This window comes from Hyla sarda, chromosome 3 (genome assembly GCF_029499605.1).
Source record: "Hyla sarda isolate aHylSar1 chromosome 3, aHylSar1.hap1, whole genome shotgun sequence".
Lineage (NCBI taxonomy): Eukaryota > Metazoa > Chordata > Amphibia > Anura > Hylidae > Hyla > Hyla sarda.
Window position 1 is genome coordinate 163,520,776 of NC_079191.1, and position 17,712 is coordinate 163,538,487.

At 38.0% G+C, this 17,712-nt stretch overlaps 1 protein-coding gene across 1 annotated transcript in view; it reads right to left on the minus strand.

Annotated features, from left to right (window-relative positions):
- LOC130361000 (uncharacterized) overlaps window positions 1–17,712 on the minus strand; it is a 166,995-nt gene that overhangs the window by 123,681 nt on the left and 25,602 nt on the right. Inside the window, exons 16-29 of the mRNA XM_056563557.1 lie at window positions 17,331–17,471; window positions 16,771–17,027; window positions 16,607–16,685; window positions 10,953–11,063; window positions 10,024–10,265; window positions 9,560–9,843; window positions 9,068–9,345; window positions 7,931–8,529; window positions 7,245–7,833; window positions 6,907–7,103; window positions 2,650–3,033; window positions 2,275–2,561; window positions 1,254–1,486; window positions 343–402 (exon numbers count right to left, since the gene is read on the minus strand). Of these exons, the coding sequence (XP_056419532.1) occupies window positions 343–402; window positions 1,254–1,486; window positions 2,275–2,561; window positions 2,650–3,033; window positions 6,907–7,103; window positions 7,245–7,833; window positions 7,931–8,529; window positions 9,068–9,345; window positions 9,560–9,843; window positions 10,024–10,265; window positions 10,953–11,063; window positions 16,607–16,685; window positions 16,771–17,027; window positions 17,331–17,471 (3,741 nt within the window). The remainder of the gene's footprint in view (window positions 1–342; window positions 403–1,253; window positions 1,487–2,274; window positions 2,562–2,649; window positions 3,034–6,906; window positions 7,104–7,244; window positions 7,834–7,930; window positions 8,530–9,067; window positions 9,346–9,559; window positions 9,844–10,023; window positions 10,266–10,952; window positions 11,064–16,606; window positions 16,686–16,770; window positions 17,028–17,330; window positions 17,472–17,712) is intronic.

The following is a 17,712-nucleotide window of genomic DNA, read 5'->3' on the forward strand; positions in this document are numbered from 1 at the left end:
AAAGGACCTCTGTTTTCATAATTGATGGGGTTCCCAACAGCCAGTCCACTGATCAGGATAAGAATAAGTGATAAGGGAATTCACTTGCGATTTGCGCCGATCGCCGACATGGAGGGGTCTAATGACCCCCCTGGGCATTTGCACGGGGTGTCTGCTGATAGATACCAGCAGTCACCCCGGCCCGGGCCCCGCCCGGCGCGTGGCGGGGACCGAAATTCCCACGGGCGTATGGATACGCCCTTCGTCCTTAAGTACCAGGACGCAAGGGCGTATGCATACGCCCTTCATCCCCAACAGGTTAATGTTTATTGTCTGTTTTATTAGACTGATTAATCAAGATACCTGATACTGTTGGTGTTGTCGTGATGGTCATGGTGGTAGTTGTGGTTGATGTTTTAGAACCTAGAAACAGAATATTGAATCAGAATCTCAACCTTTATTATCTTTAAAGCTGATGTTTTCTAATTTTACATAAAGATGACTTAATTATTGCATAAATTGAAATTCTACAACTGTGTAAGTCTATCCTAATAATATCTAGAACCAGCATTTTTCTGAAAGATTGGCAAACCTGCAAACTTTTGAAAAATTCACTCAACTCTGCTGAGGAGTGTGTCTACTACAAGTATTCTTTTCTCTCCGCACCTTTCAATTAGTCACTTCTCCCCTGTGCTTTTCTCCCTATCTACAGCCTGTGAGATTTAACTTACATAAAAACCTGGACACTTTCCACCCTCTCTGATCTGCTGTGTACAACCTCCTTTTGTTCCCTGTCCCTGTTTCTATGCCTTTATTGTGAGGAGGGAGGAAAAGAACATAGAAAACTGTCCCAGGAGGCATCTGCTATCAGACCTAACAGATTTAGCAAAACAGCTAGCTATGTGAAGGAGTTTCACAGACAAAACAACAGCAGACTAGTAGGGACTTTTATTAAGATAATTTAGAAAGATGTCGAATGAGGAATTGCTATCATGACAATTATAATACATATATATATATATATATATATATATATATATACAGAGGATTTGAAATAAATATCAAAATTAGAATACACGCTTTATTTTGCATTTAGGAAGCATATGGAAAACAAGAAAAACGTTTATAAAATGCTATACAGTGCAATAATATTTGAATAGGTAAAACTCTGCTGTACTTTACAAAAAAAAAAAACAAGCCATAGTGTGAAAGATATATAAGGTAATGTCACTTACTACACACAGTGTCTTCTCTCCAGTCCCCAATAGTCACACCTGCATTCTCACAGGCTGCAGCATAAGACTCTAAGGCATTGCAGAATTGATCTTGGTTGCCACCAGTAGCACATAGATCGTATACACAGTTCTCAAAGTACAACTGGGGTTGAATGAGGTAATGACAATTCTTGAAAGGACCACTGCCTGACAAGATGACTCTGCATTCGTCTTCATATTTGATTTCTAATGCAGGATCACAAGGAGGCGGCTCAACAACATCATCTTCACAACTACATGAGGAAGAAATGGATACCAATTATTCCTGAATATGTTTAAACATTTATGAAAATTTTTTTTTTTTACTTTAATTCAAAGACACATTGAAGTGCATTGGAGCAATAGACACAAAACAGTAGGATATATATATATATATATATATATATATATATATATATATATATATATATATTTTTTTTTTTTTTTATCCAACAACTGCAAAGATGTTTACATTTTTATTTATTGGTGTCATAAGAAATGGTTTTAAAGATGAGAATACTCTTGTAAAATAAGGACAATTGTCTTGACATGTTGTAAGATTACATCATGAATTGATTTTATAAACTTTATCTTGTTGATATAAACTTAAAGACAACTATCAAGAAAGTAAGAATAGTTAAAGGGAACCTGTCCCATTGAAAATGTAGTCCAATCTGCATGCACCATACTATAGAGCAGCAAGAACCGAGCAGATTGATAAATATAGGTTTGTGGGAAAAGTTCCAGGATAGTTAGTTATTTATTCATGTAAGTCACTGCTCATTCTAGTCAAGTGGGTGGTCTTACTTATTCTCAAAAAAAAAGCTATACATCCGATTAGGACTGCCCATATGGCTACTTAGACCAAAATAAGCAATAATTTATATGAATAAATAGCAAGACATTTTGGAATTTCTTCCACAAAAAAGATATATAATTTTACTCCTCACATGCTGCCTACAGATTGGACTGCACTTGTGACAGGTCCCCTTTAACTAAATAATGTGTTAGAATGAAATGTAATTCTTTGTCTTTTACTTACATCCAATTATCATCAGGAATACGCCAGCTCTTTCCAAAGTCATTGGAATTTGGTGCTAATACACCTCCAGGAGTTAGAAAATCATCCAGATAATTACCATTGTAGGTGCCACAGAGACCACAAAGCTGGTCCTTAAAGTTCTCATTTACTTTAACGAAAAGTTCGTGATCTCCGTTAAATTTAACTTCAAGTCCAAAGTGCGTTTGTAGAACAACGAAAGAATCCCTCAACTGGATGGAGATGCCAGGTATTGAGTTCTCAGGCAATGGCGTAATCACTCCATTTATCTAAATGAAGAATGAGTGACACAGTGCTAACATTAGTATTCTGCATCATATATTGGGAAAAGGAAAAAAATATTGAAATTTACTGTACCTCCACAACTCTATTTTTTCCCAATATGATATGAAGACTGTCAATCCTAACTGCAACTGAATTTATCGCTGTCCATGTAGGGCTTCCTCGGTGTTCATTCCTTGTTGTGACTAAAAAGTCTACAAATGAAGAGTTTCCACAGGTCTCCACCACTGTGTAATTGCAAGCTCCTTGGAAATGGTACAATGTCCCATCAAATGTGATGTAATGGGGATCTCCATATATATGACAGATTGCTGTGTTTGCAGATACACAAGTCTTTACTCCATTGTGTACTTTACAGATTTCATGAGGTCCGCACGATTGCTCTACGCAGTTCACCTGATTGTTTCCTACACAGTGGCAGTATCTCTCACATTCCCCTTCCCAGAACATTTCATCTTTCTGTAAAGTGCAGTATAATCAGTTAGTATGTATAATGGAATCTTCTACTACTAAAGATAAAGGGTTGGCCAAATTTAAATAAAAGGAACACTATTTTTTTTTCTAGAAACAGCACCAAACTTGTAAATAGGGCTGAACTGTAATATCAGACACAAATCACAGACAAGAGTGATTTTTGTTTTGATAAAAAAACATTACTGTAGAGTTGTTTTTGCATACATGTCTTGTGATAAAGACTTTTGTAGTTGTACTATTCCCCCAATCTAAACTATTCCAACAAAAAATACCAATGAGCTGGCTATGAAAAACTCACGTAATAAATGGAGCTGGCTGTGATATAAAGGGTTTCTTTGGTTTGGCCAACACCATAGAAAAATAAAGGAGGGATAACTTTCTTTTATTACAAACATGTTTTCTGCTGTGAGTGAATAGAATTTGTTAAAATCCCATTAACTAACGATGTACTTCGTTTCAGAATTTCAGGGCAGATTTTTCAAACGAAAATCTTAAACAAGTGTGTGATATGTGAAAACACCCTAAGGCTGGTTCCATATGATCATAATATATACTACCATAGGACCTATGGATGGAGGGTTCCTTTAACAATTTTTACATATATGCAATTGATCACTAAGGGGGACATTTATCAAGGAATTTAGAGCTCTTTTTTTTTGCTTACAAATGTCGCACAAAAATTCGCATTAGCACCTAAGCAAATTTTTGTGCGACCTTTTGGCTGTATGCAAAAAGCTACAAAAGAGCCTACGAAAGTCAATTTTATTTTTCACTTTGCAGTGGTCAGGGATTTATCAAAAAGAGTGTAAATGTAAGCTAGACCGGAGCTGGCTTACAAAACGTCTTTGGAGAGCAAATTTTCATATTTCCTGCTGGCAGTCGTGATCACAGCTCCAGTGGGAAATATGAAATTACAACTGTACAAAGGAGCCTGGGCTGGCACCACTCTGCAGCCGACCGCGCTCTGTCTGATTCCAACCCCGATACCCTAACTTAAATACGGGGACACTGCTTTACATCACCCCCCCTTGTCTACCACCTGCCCACGCCGCACATCTCCCATCTGTCTGCTACCTGTTGCAATACTACAACTCTCAGCATGCCCTTACAGTGAGGGCATGCTGGAAGTTGTAGTTTTGTAGCAAGTAGTGGGCAGGAGATGTGAGAGACGGAAGGGTGAGAGACAAGAGAGGATGTAAATCAGTGTCCCCATCACTAAGTTAAGGTAACAGGTATAGAATCAGACAGAGCCTGGGCAGCTGCAGAGTGATGCCAGCCTGAGCTCCTTTTAACAAACCTCAGTGCCACAGAATTTTTGGAGTCCCTTAAGTAATTTCACATTTCCCGTTGGGTCCCGTGATTGGCCGGGACCGAGCAGCCAATCACAGGACCCGGTGGGAAATATGATCTTACAGTAGGGATTAAAACTCTGCGGCTCTGTTATATGTTAAAAGGAGCCCGGGGTGGCATCACTCTGCAGCTGCCTGGGACACACTGAGGTACACACTGAGGGATGGCAGGGATGGCTCCTGCACATCTCCCGGCCCAGCTGCGGGAGTCCTGAGCGGCTGAAGTGTTATGTCAGCCCAAGCTCCCTTTGCTATGGTGCTGCCGTCCTTACTGTAAGGGCATGTTGGGAGTTCTAGTGGGAGGTAGGTGACTAGCTTGTCACTCTCCTGCACCCCATGACTACAACTCCCAGCATGTCCTTACTGTAAGGGCATGCTGGGAGTTGTGGTCATGCGGCATGGGAGATGCACGGGAGGGTGACAATAAACGTATTAACCTTTTTTTCTAGTTTTTTTTTCTCATTTCAGATCCGTGTATCCTGTGGACTACTTCGGATTCAGTGGACTATGTTGATGACCAGCGTTTTTTTTCTTTCTGTTTAATGTTAATAAAATGGTTAACGAGGACTTGAGGGGGAGTGTTTTTTTTAAATACATTTTTTTAAACATGTTGTGTTTTAAAAAAAAAAATTACTTAACAGGCTTAGTAGTGAAAGCCCCGGCTTAGCATAAGCCCCAAAAACAGCTAGCGCTAACCCCCAACAGGCCCGGAGTGTAAAAAATGGTGCTCCTTGGCCTAGGCAGTAACAGGCTGGCGTTATTTAGGCTGGGGAGGGCCAGTAACAATAGTGCTTGCCCACCCTGGTGATGTCAGGCTGTTTGGTTGGTATTTGGCTAAAAAATAGGGGGAACCCTATGCATTTTTTTTTTATATTTAACTATTTATGCAAAAAAAAGGCATAAGGTTCCCCCAATTTTTATTCTCAGCCAAATACCAACCAAGCAGCAAAAGCCTGACGTTACCAGGGTGGGCAAGGACAATTGTTACTGGCCCTCCCCAGCCTAAATAATGCCAGTCTGTTAATGCCTAGGCCCAGTAGCCCCATTTTTGACGCTCCAGGACTGTTGGTACCAGCTCCTCCAGGTGCCCTGTGGCATTGGGTACCGGGATAATAATTGGGGGTTAGTGCTAGCTGTTTTTGTGGCTAATGCTAAGCCCAGCTTAGTAATGCATCCCCTCTAAAAGATAACTTCCACTATCAAGTTTGTCAAGTAAATTAAAAAAACACAACACGTTTAAAAAAACATTTATTCCAAAAAAAAACACTCCCCAAAAGCCCTTGTTAACCATTTTATAAACATTAAACCAAAAAAACGCTGGTCACCGTACTCCTCTGAATCCAAAGTAACTCATAGGATGCATGGATCTGAAAGGAGAAGTAAAAAAAATATAAAATAAGAAAACAATAAATGAGTTAGTACATTTAGGGGAAAAAAAGTGTTAAAAAAATTCATAAGCACACACATATATATATATATATATATATATATATATATATATATATATATATCGCACATTTTTTTACAAAGCTTCAAATTGATGTTCTGAAGTCATTTATTGGTTTTTGCTGATGTGTGCTAAAAAAAAAGGTATTCAAAAGTGATTCATTGTTTTTTTGCTTATGTGAGCCAAATATAATCAACCCCCTGTGATAGTATGATTAATGTGCCGAAACATAAGCAAAACTAAAGCAAAAAAAAAAAAAAAACATGCCTACAGAACTTGCTTACCAAAGCAAGGATGATAAATGTCCCCATAAGTGAGCACAAAAAAAACTAATTTTCCCATCAACCGAATGAATTAAAACGTAACTTCTATTATGAACCTAGAAAGTTAAAAACCTCAACCCACTGATCTCATCAGTATAAAAAAGACATTATTATCAAGGCATGCAGCTGCATTCAAAACCAAAGTGTACGTATTGAGATGTTGTGGCTGCAGTCCACAACTCCTAGGTAGGGGGCCAGCCGGTTATTATTAAAACTTAGTAACACAACTTCCCCCATGGTGGTACGTGAGCTCAGTCTGCAATGACTTTCTGGCATTGTTGCAGTTGGGGAATGTTCGTAACTCTCTTGCCACGCCTGCATTAAGATCTGAAGCTGTCACTTACAGCTCTATACCTTAGGTATCATCTAGAACTTGGCCAGATCAGAGGACTCTACAATCTTTTCCATTTAATCTTTGCCGCCATCTGTGAAAGTCGCATGATTAAAGGGGACTTCTTGTTTTAGATGAGTCACCGAGTTTCCTAGAGACCATATCAACTAGAGAAATGCTTTAAAGTCATGGAACTCTAGAAAGGACTCTTAAGGCTATCTTTTCAATGAGCCTTCTGCTATAGCACAAGTGTAAACAGACCTATCATAGTACTCCCTGTATAAAAACAAATGTAACAGTGAGATGGCCAATTAAAGAAAATATTGTAGAAAAAAAAAAAGGGGAAAAAAGAGACACATATTTTCCTTTTTAGGAAAAAAAATTACCTTTAATACACTTAACACTAACCTGATAGTATTTGTCATCATAATTGCATCCACAGTCACTGACAGGAATACAAGAGGTTCCACTGAGAACAAAGCCATCATCGCATTCACACCCATCAGTACATGGCTTATTACAGTCGTCTGAATTTTGAGATGTGCAGGTGGCAGGACAAGCATTGCTACATGCATTGTAATGACTGTTTGTAGGACAGTCAATGGCTAAATACAAATAAAATATAGGAAATATTACAAATAGGAAAACAGTGGAAGGTTAGCCAACACAAAAAAAACTAACTCCATTCTTAAAAATAAAAAGATAACTTCTTCAGTAATATTAATTGTAAGTTTCAAAATACTTACGACAGAAAGAAGAGTTTCTCCAAGCAACAGTAACTCCAACTCTTTGACAGGCATCAGCATATGCCTCTATTGCTTGGCATAAATTACTTTCTCCAAGTGCACAGAGATCATATACACAGCTGTCAAAAAAGCGCTCAGGGTTGATTACTGATATGCAAGCTTGGAATGGTCCATTCTTATTTCTTAACAATCCACAGAAGGCATCACTTCCATAAAGATCTTCAGTTTCTGGTGGGCATGGAGGTGGAGGTGTAGGGGTAATTGTGTTACACAATGGATCATCATCTTCGACCTTCCAGCTATCTCCCAACTGATTAGAGTTCTGTGCCAGCTGCCCATTAGGCATCAAGTAGTCATCATGTGGAATGCCATTAAAATTTCCACATATTCCACATGTCATATTATAGTAGTAAACTGGCACCATTACAGAAACTGTATGATCAGTATCGTAAGAGACTCTGAGGTAGAAATTAGTTTCTGCTACAATATATCTACCACTTCTGGAGATATGCACAAGCCAGTCAGTACTTGTCAATGGGTCATCTTTGTCAATCAGAGTTACTGGTAGATTTCTCCAGACATTATTAAGCTAAAAAAAACAACAGTTGTAGACTATATTAGATCAAATCAAACAGACAATATTTTGAAATCAAAAAAGTTTTTTTTCTTTTCATTTTTTAACCTACCAAAACTCTATTGGGCTCATTTTTCACCATTGTTATATTATAGTTGTAAACTTCTACTGTAACACTTCTTATCCAAGACACTGTTGGGTTCCCACGGTGCTCGTTCTTAGCTTGAACATTAAAAGTAGGCAGGTATGCATTAACGTTACAAGTCTTGGAGAGGGTATAGGTACATGTACCCATAAAATGGTGTACTTGTTTATCGAAAGTGTTGTAGTGTGGATCTCCATATATTGTACATTCACCAAGCACAAGCTCATAGCAGCCAAGAATTCCATTGTCCACACCACAGTATGTATCAGGTGGGCATGAAGCAGAGTTACAGACTAAGTCACTTCCTGCTGAAGGACAACTACATTTAGTAGCACATGAATCATCGGTCCAGAATTCAGAACCTACAGGGTGATGTTTTCCATCCTCCCAGCATCCACACTGGTCATTGGTAACACACTTATCCTTATAGAGGACATAGCCTGTATCACAAAAACACCCTTCAGTACATGGAAGAGAACATTTGGATGGTGATGCTGGATTGACACAAGTGGCTGGACAAGCTGTGCCACATTGCTCATAATGACTGTTGGCTGGACATTTCAGGGCTGTAAAACATAAAAGATTATGAATTCTTGCATTTACTTATTACAGTATATTAAAAACGTACCTTTATCTTTGATGCTATGATGTTAGAATTTAAATTACATATATTTACAGTTAATACAATTAGCTTGTTTTGTTTTTTATTTGACCACAAATCTACCAATCAAATTTAAGATATGAGAAGATAAATGGAAACTTCTACCTCTTTCTCCATATGTGGCTGATGTTAGGTGTTTATTAAAGTTATTGCTAGTATAGAAGGATGATAAAACCTAATTTAAACACCATTGGGAAAAATGTTGCATTTCTCCAAGGAAGAACAGTTACTCCTGCAGCATGACTAGCACAAATAGCATAAAATATTATCCACAATACCTAAATATTGCATTTCATTAAGGTCACAGTGGCTAGACTCAACTAGGTGCTTTTAACTTTTATTAATATGTATACTGCCTCTCTGTAATATTTTGTTTTCAAAGAAAGTGAATCAATGAAATTGGATCCAAAAGAGCATGTAGAGATTGTTTATATTGTGCTTACGGCAAAAAGTGTCATTTCTCCATGGATGTACTACGGCTCCATTAGACTGACAGGACTGTGCATAGGACTGAAGATTGTCACACAGGGAACCAGGATCCAGATTCAATTCACATAGGTCATAAAGACAATTATTGAAGTAGATTTGTGGGTCTACAACACCATGACAATCTCTAAATGGACCATTCTTGTCGGTGATGATTCCACAGAAGCTATTGCTGGCAATTGTCACTTTCTCATCGTCGGTACAGACAGGCTGAGGTGGTGGACCTGAAGAACAACTAATAGAAACAATGTTAAATGAATAATGGAGAAACTGTAAAATGCATAGAAATGTATACACATTTATTAAAATGTTAATTATTAAAGATTCTATTTGAACATGTTACTGTATATGCTACAATCAAAGGAGTTTAACTTGGTTGTCACACACAGTCTAAGTATGTCTAAGAAAATAACTGATTAAAACATGTATGTAAAATAAAAGTGACTTACCTGGTGTCATTGTCAACTTGCCAACTGTTGCCAAGACTGTTGGAGTCTGGCTCTAATTCTCCATCTGGGTTTAAGAAGTCATCCGTCTTATTTCCATTGAAATTACCACAGAGTCCGCACACTTTATTCGCATATTCACTGGGAATAGTCACCACCACTCTATGGTTTCCATCAAATTTTACATTAAGGCCAAAAGCTGTTGTAACCACAACATCATGTCCACTCAGGAATATATTAATACCTGGTGCTAGAGCTTTTGGTAAGGTGACAATAATTCCATCTACCTGTATTCACAAAAAGAGTAGAAATAAAAGATTAAAGGTTTGATCTGAGATTATTTATTCTAGTCTCTGAAAACCATTTATGAGAGATAAAATTAATATTGTATGACTTCATTTAAGGTACGAAATCTCAATATTATGCTTTATACCTTACTTCTTAATGTGGAAAACCTTGAATCTTACCTTGACTATCCTCTTCTGCTCCAGCGTGATCCTATATCCATGCACATCCACAGTCACATACTTGACATAGGACACTCTAGTATTTCCTCCTCTGTGCTCATTTGTTGCTTCCACATTGAAGTCAGTCAGATGTCCATCATGTTCACATAATTTTGATAAGGTATATGTGCAGATCCCCATAAAATGGTGAACGTTCTTATCAAAGGTGTAATAATGAGGATCCCCATTGACCTCGCATATTCCTTAAAAAAAATAACATACATCTTGTCATGACTGTGCTATACTACATTTCTAACAGATTTTTTATTTATTTACAATAATGGGGTAATACATTTTTATTTATCTGTGTGCAAAGTTTTTAGAGGAAATTAGGACACTAATTCAGAAAAAAGGAAAGTCCTTCAAATTAGGCTCCATCGCATCCTTTACTTTTTAAAACTTTATTTTTGTAAAATAATTCTTAAAGCTTAAAGAGTTACTGTTGTCTTCCACAAAATCCATAGATTAAATTCGATACTTTTGTGCAAGTCTCGGGCTTGAGCAGTGGCGCAAAAATGTAAGAAAATATCCTGCTTTGCAAGCCATCACTGAAGTTGCACTTTAAAGTATTTTATTTTTCTTTCTAAGGGCAAAGTATGTGCAGAAAGTGTTTTTGTCAAAAAGTTTTGTCTAATGAAAGAAATAGATTAGTACCTTCCTAAAATGTGGGTCAGTGACAGCTAACTTTTTTTTCCTGTACTAATAAGAAATATGATGATAAGGGGTTCCCTGATGAAATTTCAAACATAAAGAAATCTGTATCTGTTTGCCCTTGAGTTCCTGTCTCTGCTTACTGAACAATCTTTTGAAAAATGCACATGAGAAGAAATAAGCCTAGACATTTTAATAGTTAATACATATTACTATAGTCTAATGTTTATTTACTGTACCTGGTAGAAGTGGCAATTCCTCAGTGGTAGTTGGAGTAGCTGTTACTGTTGTCGTGGTGGTGGTGGTAGTCCTGGTAGTAGTAGGAGTAGTAGGGCTCGTGGTTGTAGTATCTGTTGCCCATAATGAAAATAAAGTAAATTGTTTAGTAAAAAAATTGGTAAGAAAATAAACTCTATAATTAGCCTACATAGATTTTCTTAATATTTACTTGCTTAGATGTGTACATTATTCTTTTTTACATGGACTCATATAAAAAATTTTATCCCATTTTATCATAATTCTTATCAATGGTGAATAAATACAGTATACACAGATCAGCTTAAACATTAACACTACTAAGTGGTGAAATGAATAACATTAAATATCTAATTACAACGACACAATGAAAGAAACTGGATATGTAATTAGTGATGAGAGGCATTGGCCATATTCGAATTCACAATATTTCACGAATATATAGACGAATATTTGTCCTATATTCGGGAATTTTGCGCATTCGTTATATTTGCATATTTGCGTATTCGAGGAAGAAAAAAGTGAGGGGGTGGGCAACTTTACTATTGGTTGCTAGGGATGTTGTTGATAACCTCTGACAAGTGTATTTACATCATTCTAATTGGCCCACAAGTTAAAAGAAGGAATATGCAAATATGCAAATATGCGCATATGCGGGAAAAAAGCAAATATACGTAATTTTGAATATATTCACAATATTAGCAAATTTGCGATATTTGCGATAAAAATTTGAAATACGAATATTGATGCCCAACACTATATGCAATGCAACACATGAACTGTCAAATCTAAAGTTAATGTGTTGGAAGCTGAAAAAATTGGCAATAAGAAGAATTTGAGTTGACGTTAACAAAAGCCAAATTGTGATGGCTAGATTACCATTACTAAATGACCATTACCCTGTTGTACTGTTCCATAGGTGAAAGTGCCTACAGTGGACGTGTGAGCATCAGAACAGGAAAAACAAGTCCAAATATATAAATATTATGTATATATATATATATATATATATATATATATATATATTTGGACAAAAAAAACTAGAGTATTGTGCAAAGTTTATTTATTTCAGTAATGCAACTTTAAAGGTGAAACTAATGTATGAGAGAAACTCAGATTAACTGCAAATTGCAAAGCAAGATAGTTCAAGCCATTATTTGTCATAATTGTGATTATTATGGCTTTCAACTCGTGAAAACCCCAAATCCCTAATATATTATATGATTTGGGGAGCCATGTCATCTGCTGTTGTTGGTCCATTGTGCTTCATTAAGTCCAGGGTCAACACATCCGTCTACCAGGAGATTTTGGAGCACTTCATACTTCCTTTCCTTTTAAATTGCATCAAACGAGGAAAACATTTTTTTTTTAATTAACTGGTTCCAGAAAGTTAAACAGATTTGTAAATTACTTCTATTAAAAAATCTTAATCCTTTCAGTACTTATTAGCTGCTGCTATGATCCACAGGCTGTTCTTTTCTTTTTTAATTTCCTTTCTGACTGACCACAGTGCTCTCTGCTGAGACCTCTGTTCATTTTAGGAACTGTCCAGAGCAGGATAGGTTTTCTATGGGGATTTGTTCATACTCTGGACATTTTTTAAATGGATAGAGGTTTCAGAAGAGAGCACTGTGGTCGAGCAGAAAGTAAATTCAAAAAGAAAAGAACTTCCTGTGGATCCTAACAGCAGCTGATAAGTACTGGAAGGATTAAGATTTTTCAATAGAAGTAATTTACAAATCTGTATAACTTTCTGGCACCAGTTGATTAAAAATTTTTTTTTTCCAGTGGAGTACCCCTTAAACCCCTTAACGACGAGCGCCGTAAATGTACAGTGCTGCAAAGTGTCACTTCGTGCACAGCGCCATACATTTACGGCGCTGCATTCATTGATCACTGCATCTCCGGAGGCGGTGATCGGAACAGGATGACTGCTGATATCTGTCAGCAGCCATCCCGGCATATCGCCCAGGGGGGTCCCCCCTTGTCAGCGATCGCGGTGATTGTCGGCGAATCATGGCTATTCCGGGCTGATCGGGTCTCTGGTGACCCGATAGCCCAGAAAATAGGGATGATCTGAGCTGTCAGAGGCAGCTCCGATCATCCTAAAGGATATGAGTTAGGTAGCAGGGGTGCCACCTCCTTCTATGCCCTGCGATTGGCTGGTCAGGACTGACCGTCGAATCACAGGGCAGGGGCGGGGGAGGTCAGAGTTGAGATCCCCGCTCTGGAAGTCCGGGCAGCGGGGTAAAGATCGGTTACTGGCAGCAGACATACATCGGAGGACCGGCAGCAGCAGAATGCAGGCGGCAGTGTCGGAGACAGAGGCAGCAGTGAAGATTTGGTAAGTGATCTTCACTGCTGCCTTGTAGTTTCACAACTACAACTCCCAGCATGGCCAGATAGCCAAATACCGTCTGGGCATGCTGGGAGTTGTAGTTTTGCAACATCTGGAGGGCTACAGTTTGGAGACCACTGTATAGTGTTCTCCAAACTTTGCACTTCCAGATGTTGCAAAACTACAACTCCAAGCATGCCAAGACTGTTGTAGTTCGGCAACATTTGAAGGGCCAGATGTTGCAAAACTACAATTCCCAGCATGCCCTTTGGGTCTCCGGGCATGCTGGGAGTTGTAGTTGTGCAACAACTGGAGGGACACTGGTTGCGCAACACTGTCTGTTTCCTAACTCAGTGTTTCCCAACCTGTGTGCCTCCAGCTGATGCAAAACTACAACTCCCAATACGCATTGACAAACCATGCATGCTGGGAGTTGTAGTTTTGCAATGGCTGGATGTACACTGGTGCGGAAACACTGTGGTAGTCTGTTAACTAACTTAGTGTTTCCCAACCAGTGTGCCTCCAGGCTCCAGCTGTTGCATAACTACAACTCCCAGCATGCACGGTCTGTCAGTGCATGCTGGGAGTTGTAGTTTTACAACAGTTGAAGGTTAGCCCCCGCCCATGTGAATGTATAGGGTTCATTCACACGGGCAGGGGTTTACAGTGAGTTTCCCACTTTAAGATTGAGCTGCAGCAAATTTTCTGCCGCATCTAGAACTCCCTGTGGGAAACTAGCTGTGAACCTCCACCCGTGTGAATGTACCCTAAAAACACTACATTACATTACACTACACTTACACAAAATAAAGGGTAAAATACTACATACACACCATTAAACTGCCCCCCCCTCCAATAAAAATTAAAAACATCTCATATGGCAGTGTTTCCAAAATGGAGCATCCAGCTGTTGCAAAATAACTCCCAGTATTGCCGGAGAGCCATTGACTGTTCAGGCATGCTGGGAGTTTTGCAACAGCTGGAGACACCCTGTTTGGTGTACACTGCCGTGTCCGTCCCTATGCAAATCCCAAATTTAGGCCTCAAATGCACATGGCGCTCTCTCACTTCAGAGCCCTGTCGTATTTCAAGGCAACAGTTTAGGGCCACATATGGGTTATTTCTGTATTCAGGAGAAATTGCCTAACAAATTTTGGGGGGCTTTTTCTCCTTTTACCCCATATGAAAAGATAAAGTTGGACTCTACACCAGCATGTTAGTGTAAAAAAATTCTAATTTTTAAACTAACATGCTGGTGTTGCCCCATACTTCTCCTGAGTACGGAAATACTCCATATGAGGGTGTAAAGTGATCTCTGAGCACACAACAAGGCTCAGAAGTGAGAGCGCACCATGTACATTTGAGGTCTACTTTGGTGATTTGCACAGGGGTGGCTGATAGTTAAAGCGGTTCTGACATAAACGCAAAAAAAAAAAATCACCCACATGTGATCCCATTTTGGAAACTTCAAACCTCACGGAATGTAATAAGGGGTATAATGAGCATTAACACCCCACATGTGTTTCACAAATTTTCGTTAAAGTTGGACGTGAAAATGAAAATATTTGATTTGCTTCACTAAAATGCTGGTGTGACCCCAAAGTTTTATTTTCATAAGGGGTAATTGGAGAAAAAGCCCCCCAAAATGTGTAACATCATTTTTTCTGAGTATGGAAATACCTCATATGTGGATGTAAAGTGCTCTGCGGGCAAACTACAATGTGAGAAGAGAAGGAGTGCCATTGGGCTTTTGGAGAGAGAATTTGGTTGGAATTGAAGTCGGGGGCCATATACGTTTACAAAGCCCCCACATCCAACTTAGGTAAAAATTCGGCAATCACCTGTGGGGTGTTAAGGCTCACTACACCCGTTGTTGCATACCTTGAGGGGTGTAATTTCCCTAATAGTGTGCCATGTGTTTTTTTTTTTTTTCTGTTATTGCACTATGGGGGCTTCCTAAATGTGACATACTCCTCAACAACCATTTCAGCAAAATTTGCTCTCCAAAATCCCATTGTTGCTCCTTCCCCTCTGAGCCCTCTAATGCAGTGTTTCTCAACCAGTGTGCCTGCAAATGTTGCAAAACTACCACTCCCAGCATGCCTGGACAGCCTTTGGCAGCCTTTGGCTGTCCAGGCATGCAAAGGCATGCTGGGAGTTGTAGTTTTGCAACACCTGGAGGCACACTGGTTGGGAAACACTGCTCTAGTGCACCCACAGAGCACTTTAAATCCACATATGAGGTATAACCTTACTCGAGAGACATGGCGTTAAATATTTTGGGGGAGATTTTTATCTATTACCCCTTGTGAAAATGAAAAATTTGGGGTTGCACCAGCTATTTAGTGAAAAAAATAACATTTTTCATTTTCCCGTCCAACTTTAGTGAAAATTCCATTGTCGCTCTTTCCCTTCTGAGCCCTCTACCGCGCCTGTAGAACATTTTACATCCACATAGGAGGTATTTCCTTACTCAAGAGAAATAGGGTTACACATTTTGTGGGACATTTTTACTTATTACCCATTGTAAAAATGAAAAAAATGGGTCTACAAGAACATGTTAGTGTAAAAAATAAAGAATTTGAATTTTCTGCTCCACTTTGCTGCTATTCCTGTGAAACACCAAAAGGGTTAACAAACGTTCTGAATGTCATTTTGAATACTTTGAGGGGTGCAGATTTTTTTTATAATAGAGTCCATTATAGGGTATTTCTAACATAAAGTCCCTCAAATTCACTTCTAAACTGAACAGGTCCCTGAAAAATGATTAAGAAAATTTCATGAAAAATTGGAAAATTGCTGCTAAACTTAAAAGCCCTCTAATGTCTTCAAAAAGTAAAAACATGTAAATTTTATGATGCAAACACGAACTAGACATATTGCATATGTGAATGTCCACTTTCCTTATAAGCTGAGAGCTTCAAAGTTAGAAAAATGCTACATTTTCAAATTTTTCATGCCATTTTGGATTTTTTCACCAAGAAATGATGCAAGTATTGACAAAAATTTACCACTAACATAAAGTACAATATGTCGCAAAAAATCATTCTCAGAATCAAATTCATAAGTTAGAGTGACAGTGGTCAGATTTGCAAAAAAACGGCTACGTCATTAAGGTCAAAATGGGCTGCGTCCTTAAGGAGTTAATGAAATTCAATGAACTTTTGCATGATATTCAAATTTTTCGAGTTTCACATATACATATATATATATATATATATATATATATATATATATGTATATGTGAAACTCGAAAAGTATACATCATTTATTTTTTTTTTATTTTTTTTAGGCAATTACCTGTACAATAAACAAAAGAGATGTCATCAATGGCGACATCACTTCGAAAATCTTCCCCTCTAATTCCTTCAAAATAAATCTGTAATGACAATCAATATATTATTGATGGTGAATAGGGTATTAAGATAATCATAATCCAATGTGATTTTAATAAGTCTTCCTACCTTTGTGATGTTACCGTCTGGCAAGAAAATCTCTCCTAAACGCCATACATCTCCTGCATTTCCCAGTCTGTCGAATACAACTTCCATACCATTGTCTTTCAATACAGAAACCCTCAGCTGCATATAGTCTGCGACTCCATACATGTGGTACCAGAAACGAATGCAGCGCTTTCCTGTCAAACAATTAGCCGGACTCTCCAACCTTGCTATATTTCCCGGACTTGAAAAACGTCCATCAATGTACAGATAGTATCCACCTAGAAAATATGTCATTTTTTTGGTTATTTGCTATTTCGTTAATTGTACATCAACCAATCTCCCTTAGAAAATATACAAAATTTTGAACCACACAAGATATTTTTGCTTTTTTTTAATATGGTATCTTCTTGGAAATGTTTTGCTCCTGATAGATTTATATGTGAAGACAATGTGAGCCCCCTTGTTCACATTAGGCCTCAGCAGCATTTTTTTTAATTAACTTTTATATATATGTTTATAGGATGTTAAACAGTTTAAACAATTCAGAGTGTTGAATTGTTTTTAAAATAATGTCTGCTTACCTCCAGTTGTGTGGTCATAAGAAGGTCCAGTAAGAGAAGATGGAGTTGAACCCCTCCACCGTATCCAGTCCATATCATCATTGACCGACTGCTTCCAGTTACATAGATCAACATCGAAGGAACAATCCAGATCACAGGCGTCTGAAATTAGAGAAAGAAAATGTCTTTCGTATATGCAGATTTTGAAACATATAACTGCTAAAATTGTAGTGGCAACAAAAGTAGTAGTGATGGTATGTGTGCAAAATATATCTGCATAATGGGGGAAAAAAGTATTAGCAAACCCATCTAATTATTTAATAAATTTAAATACAGCACTTAGAACCGTGTAAACAATTTCATCAAATCCTCTGCTAATGAATGTTTTATCATGTTTTGAAAA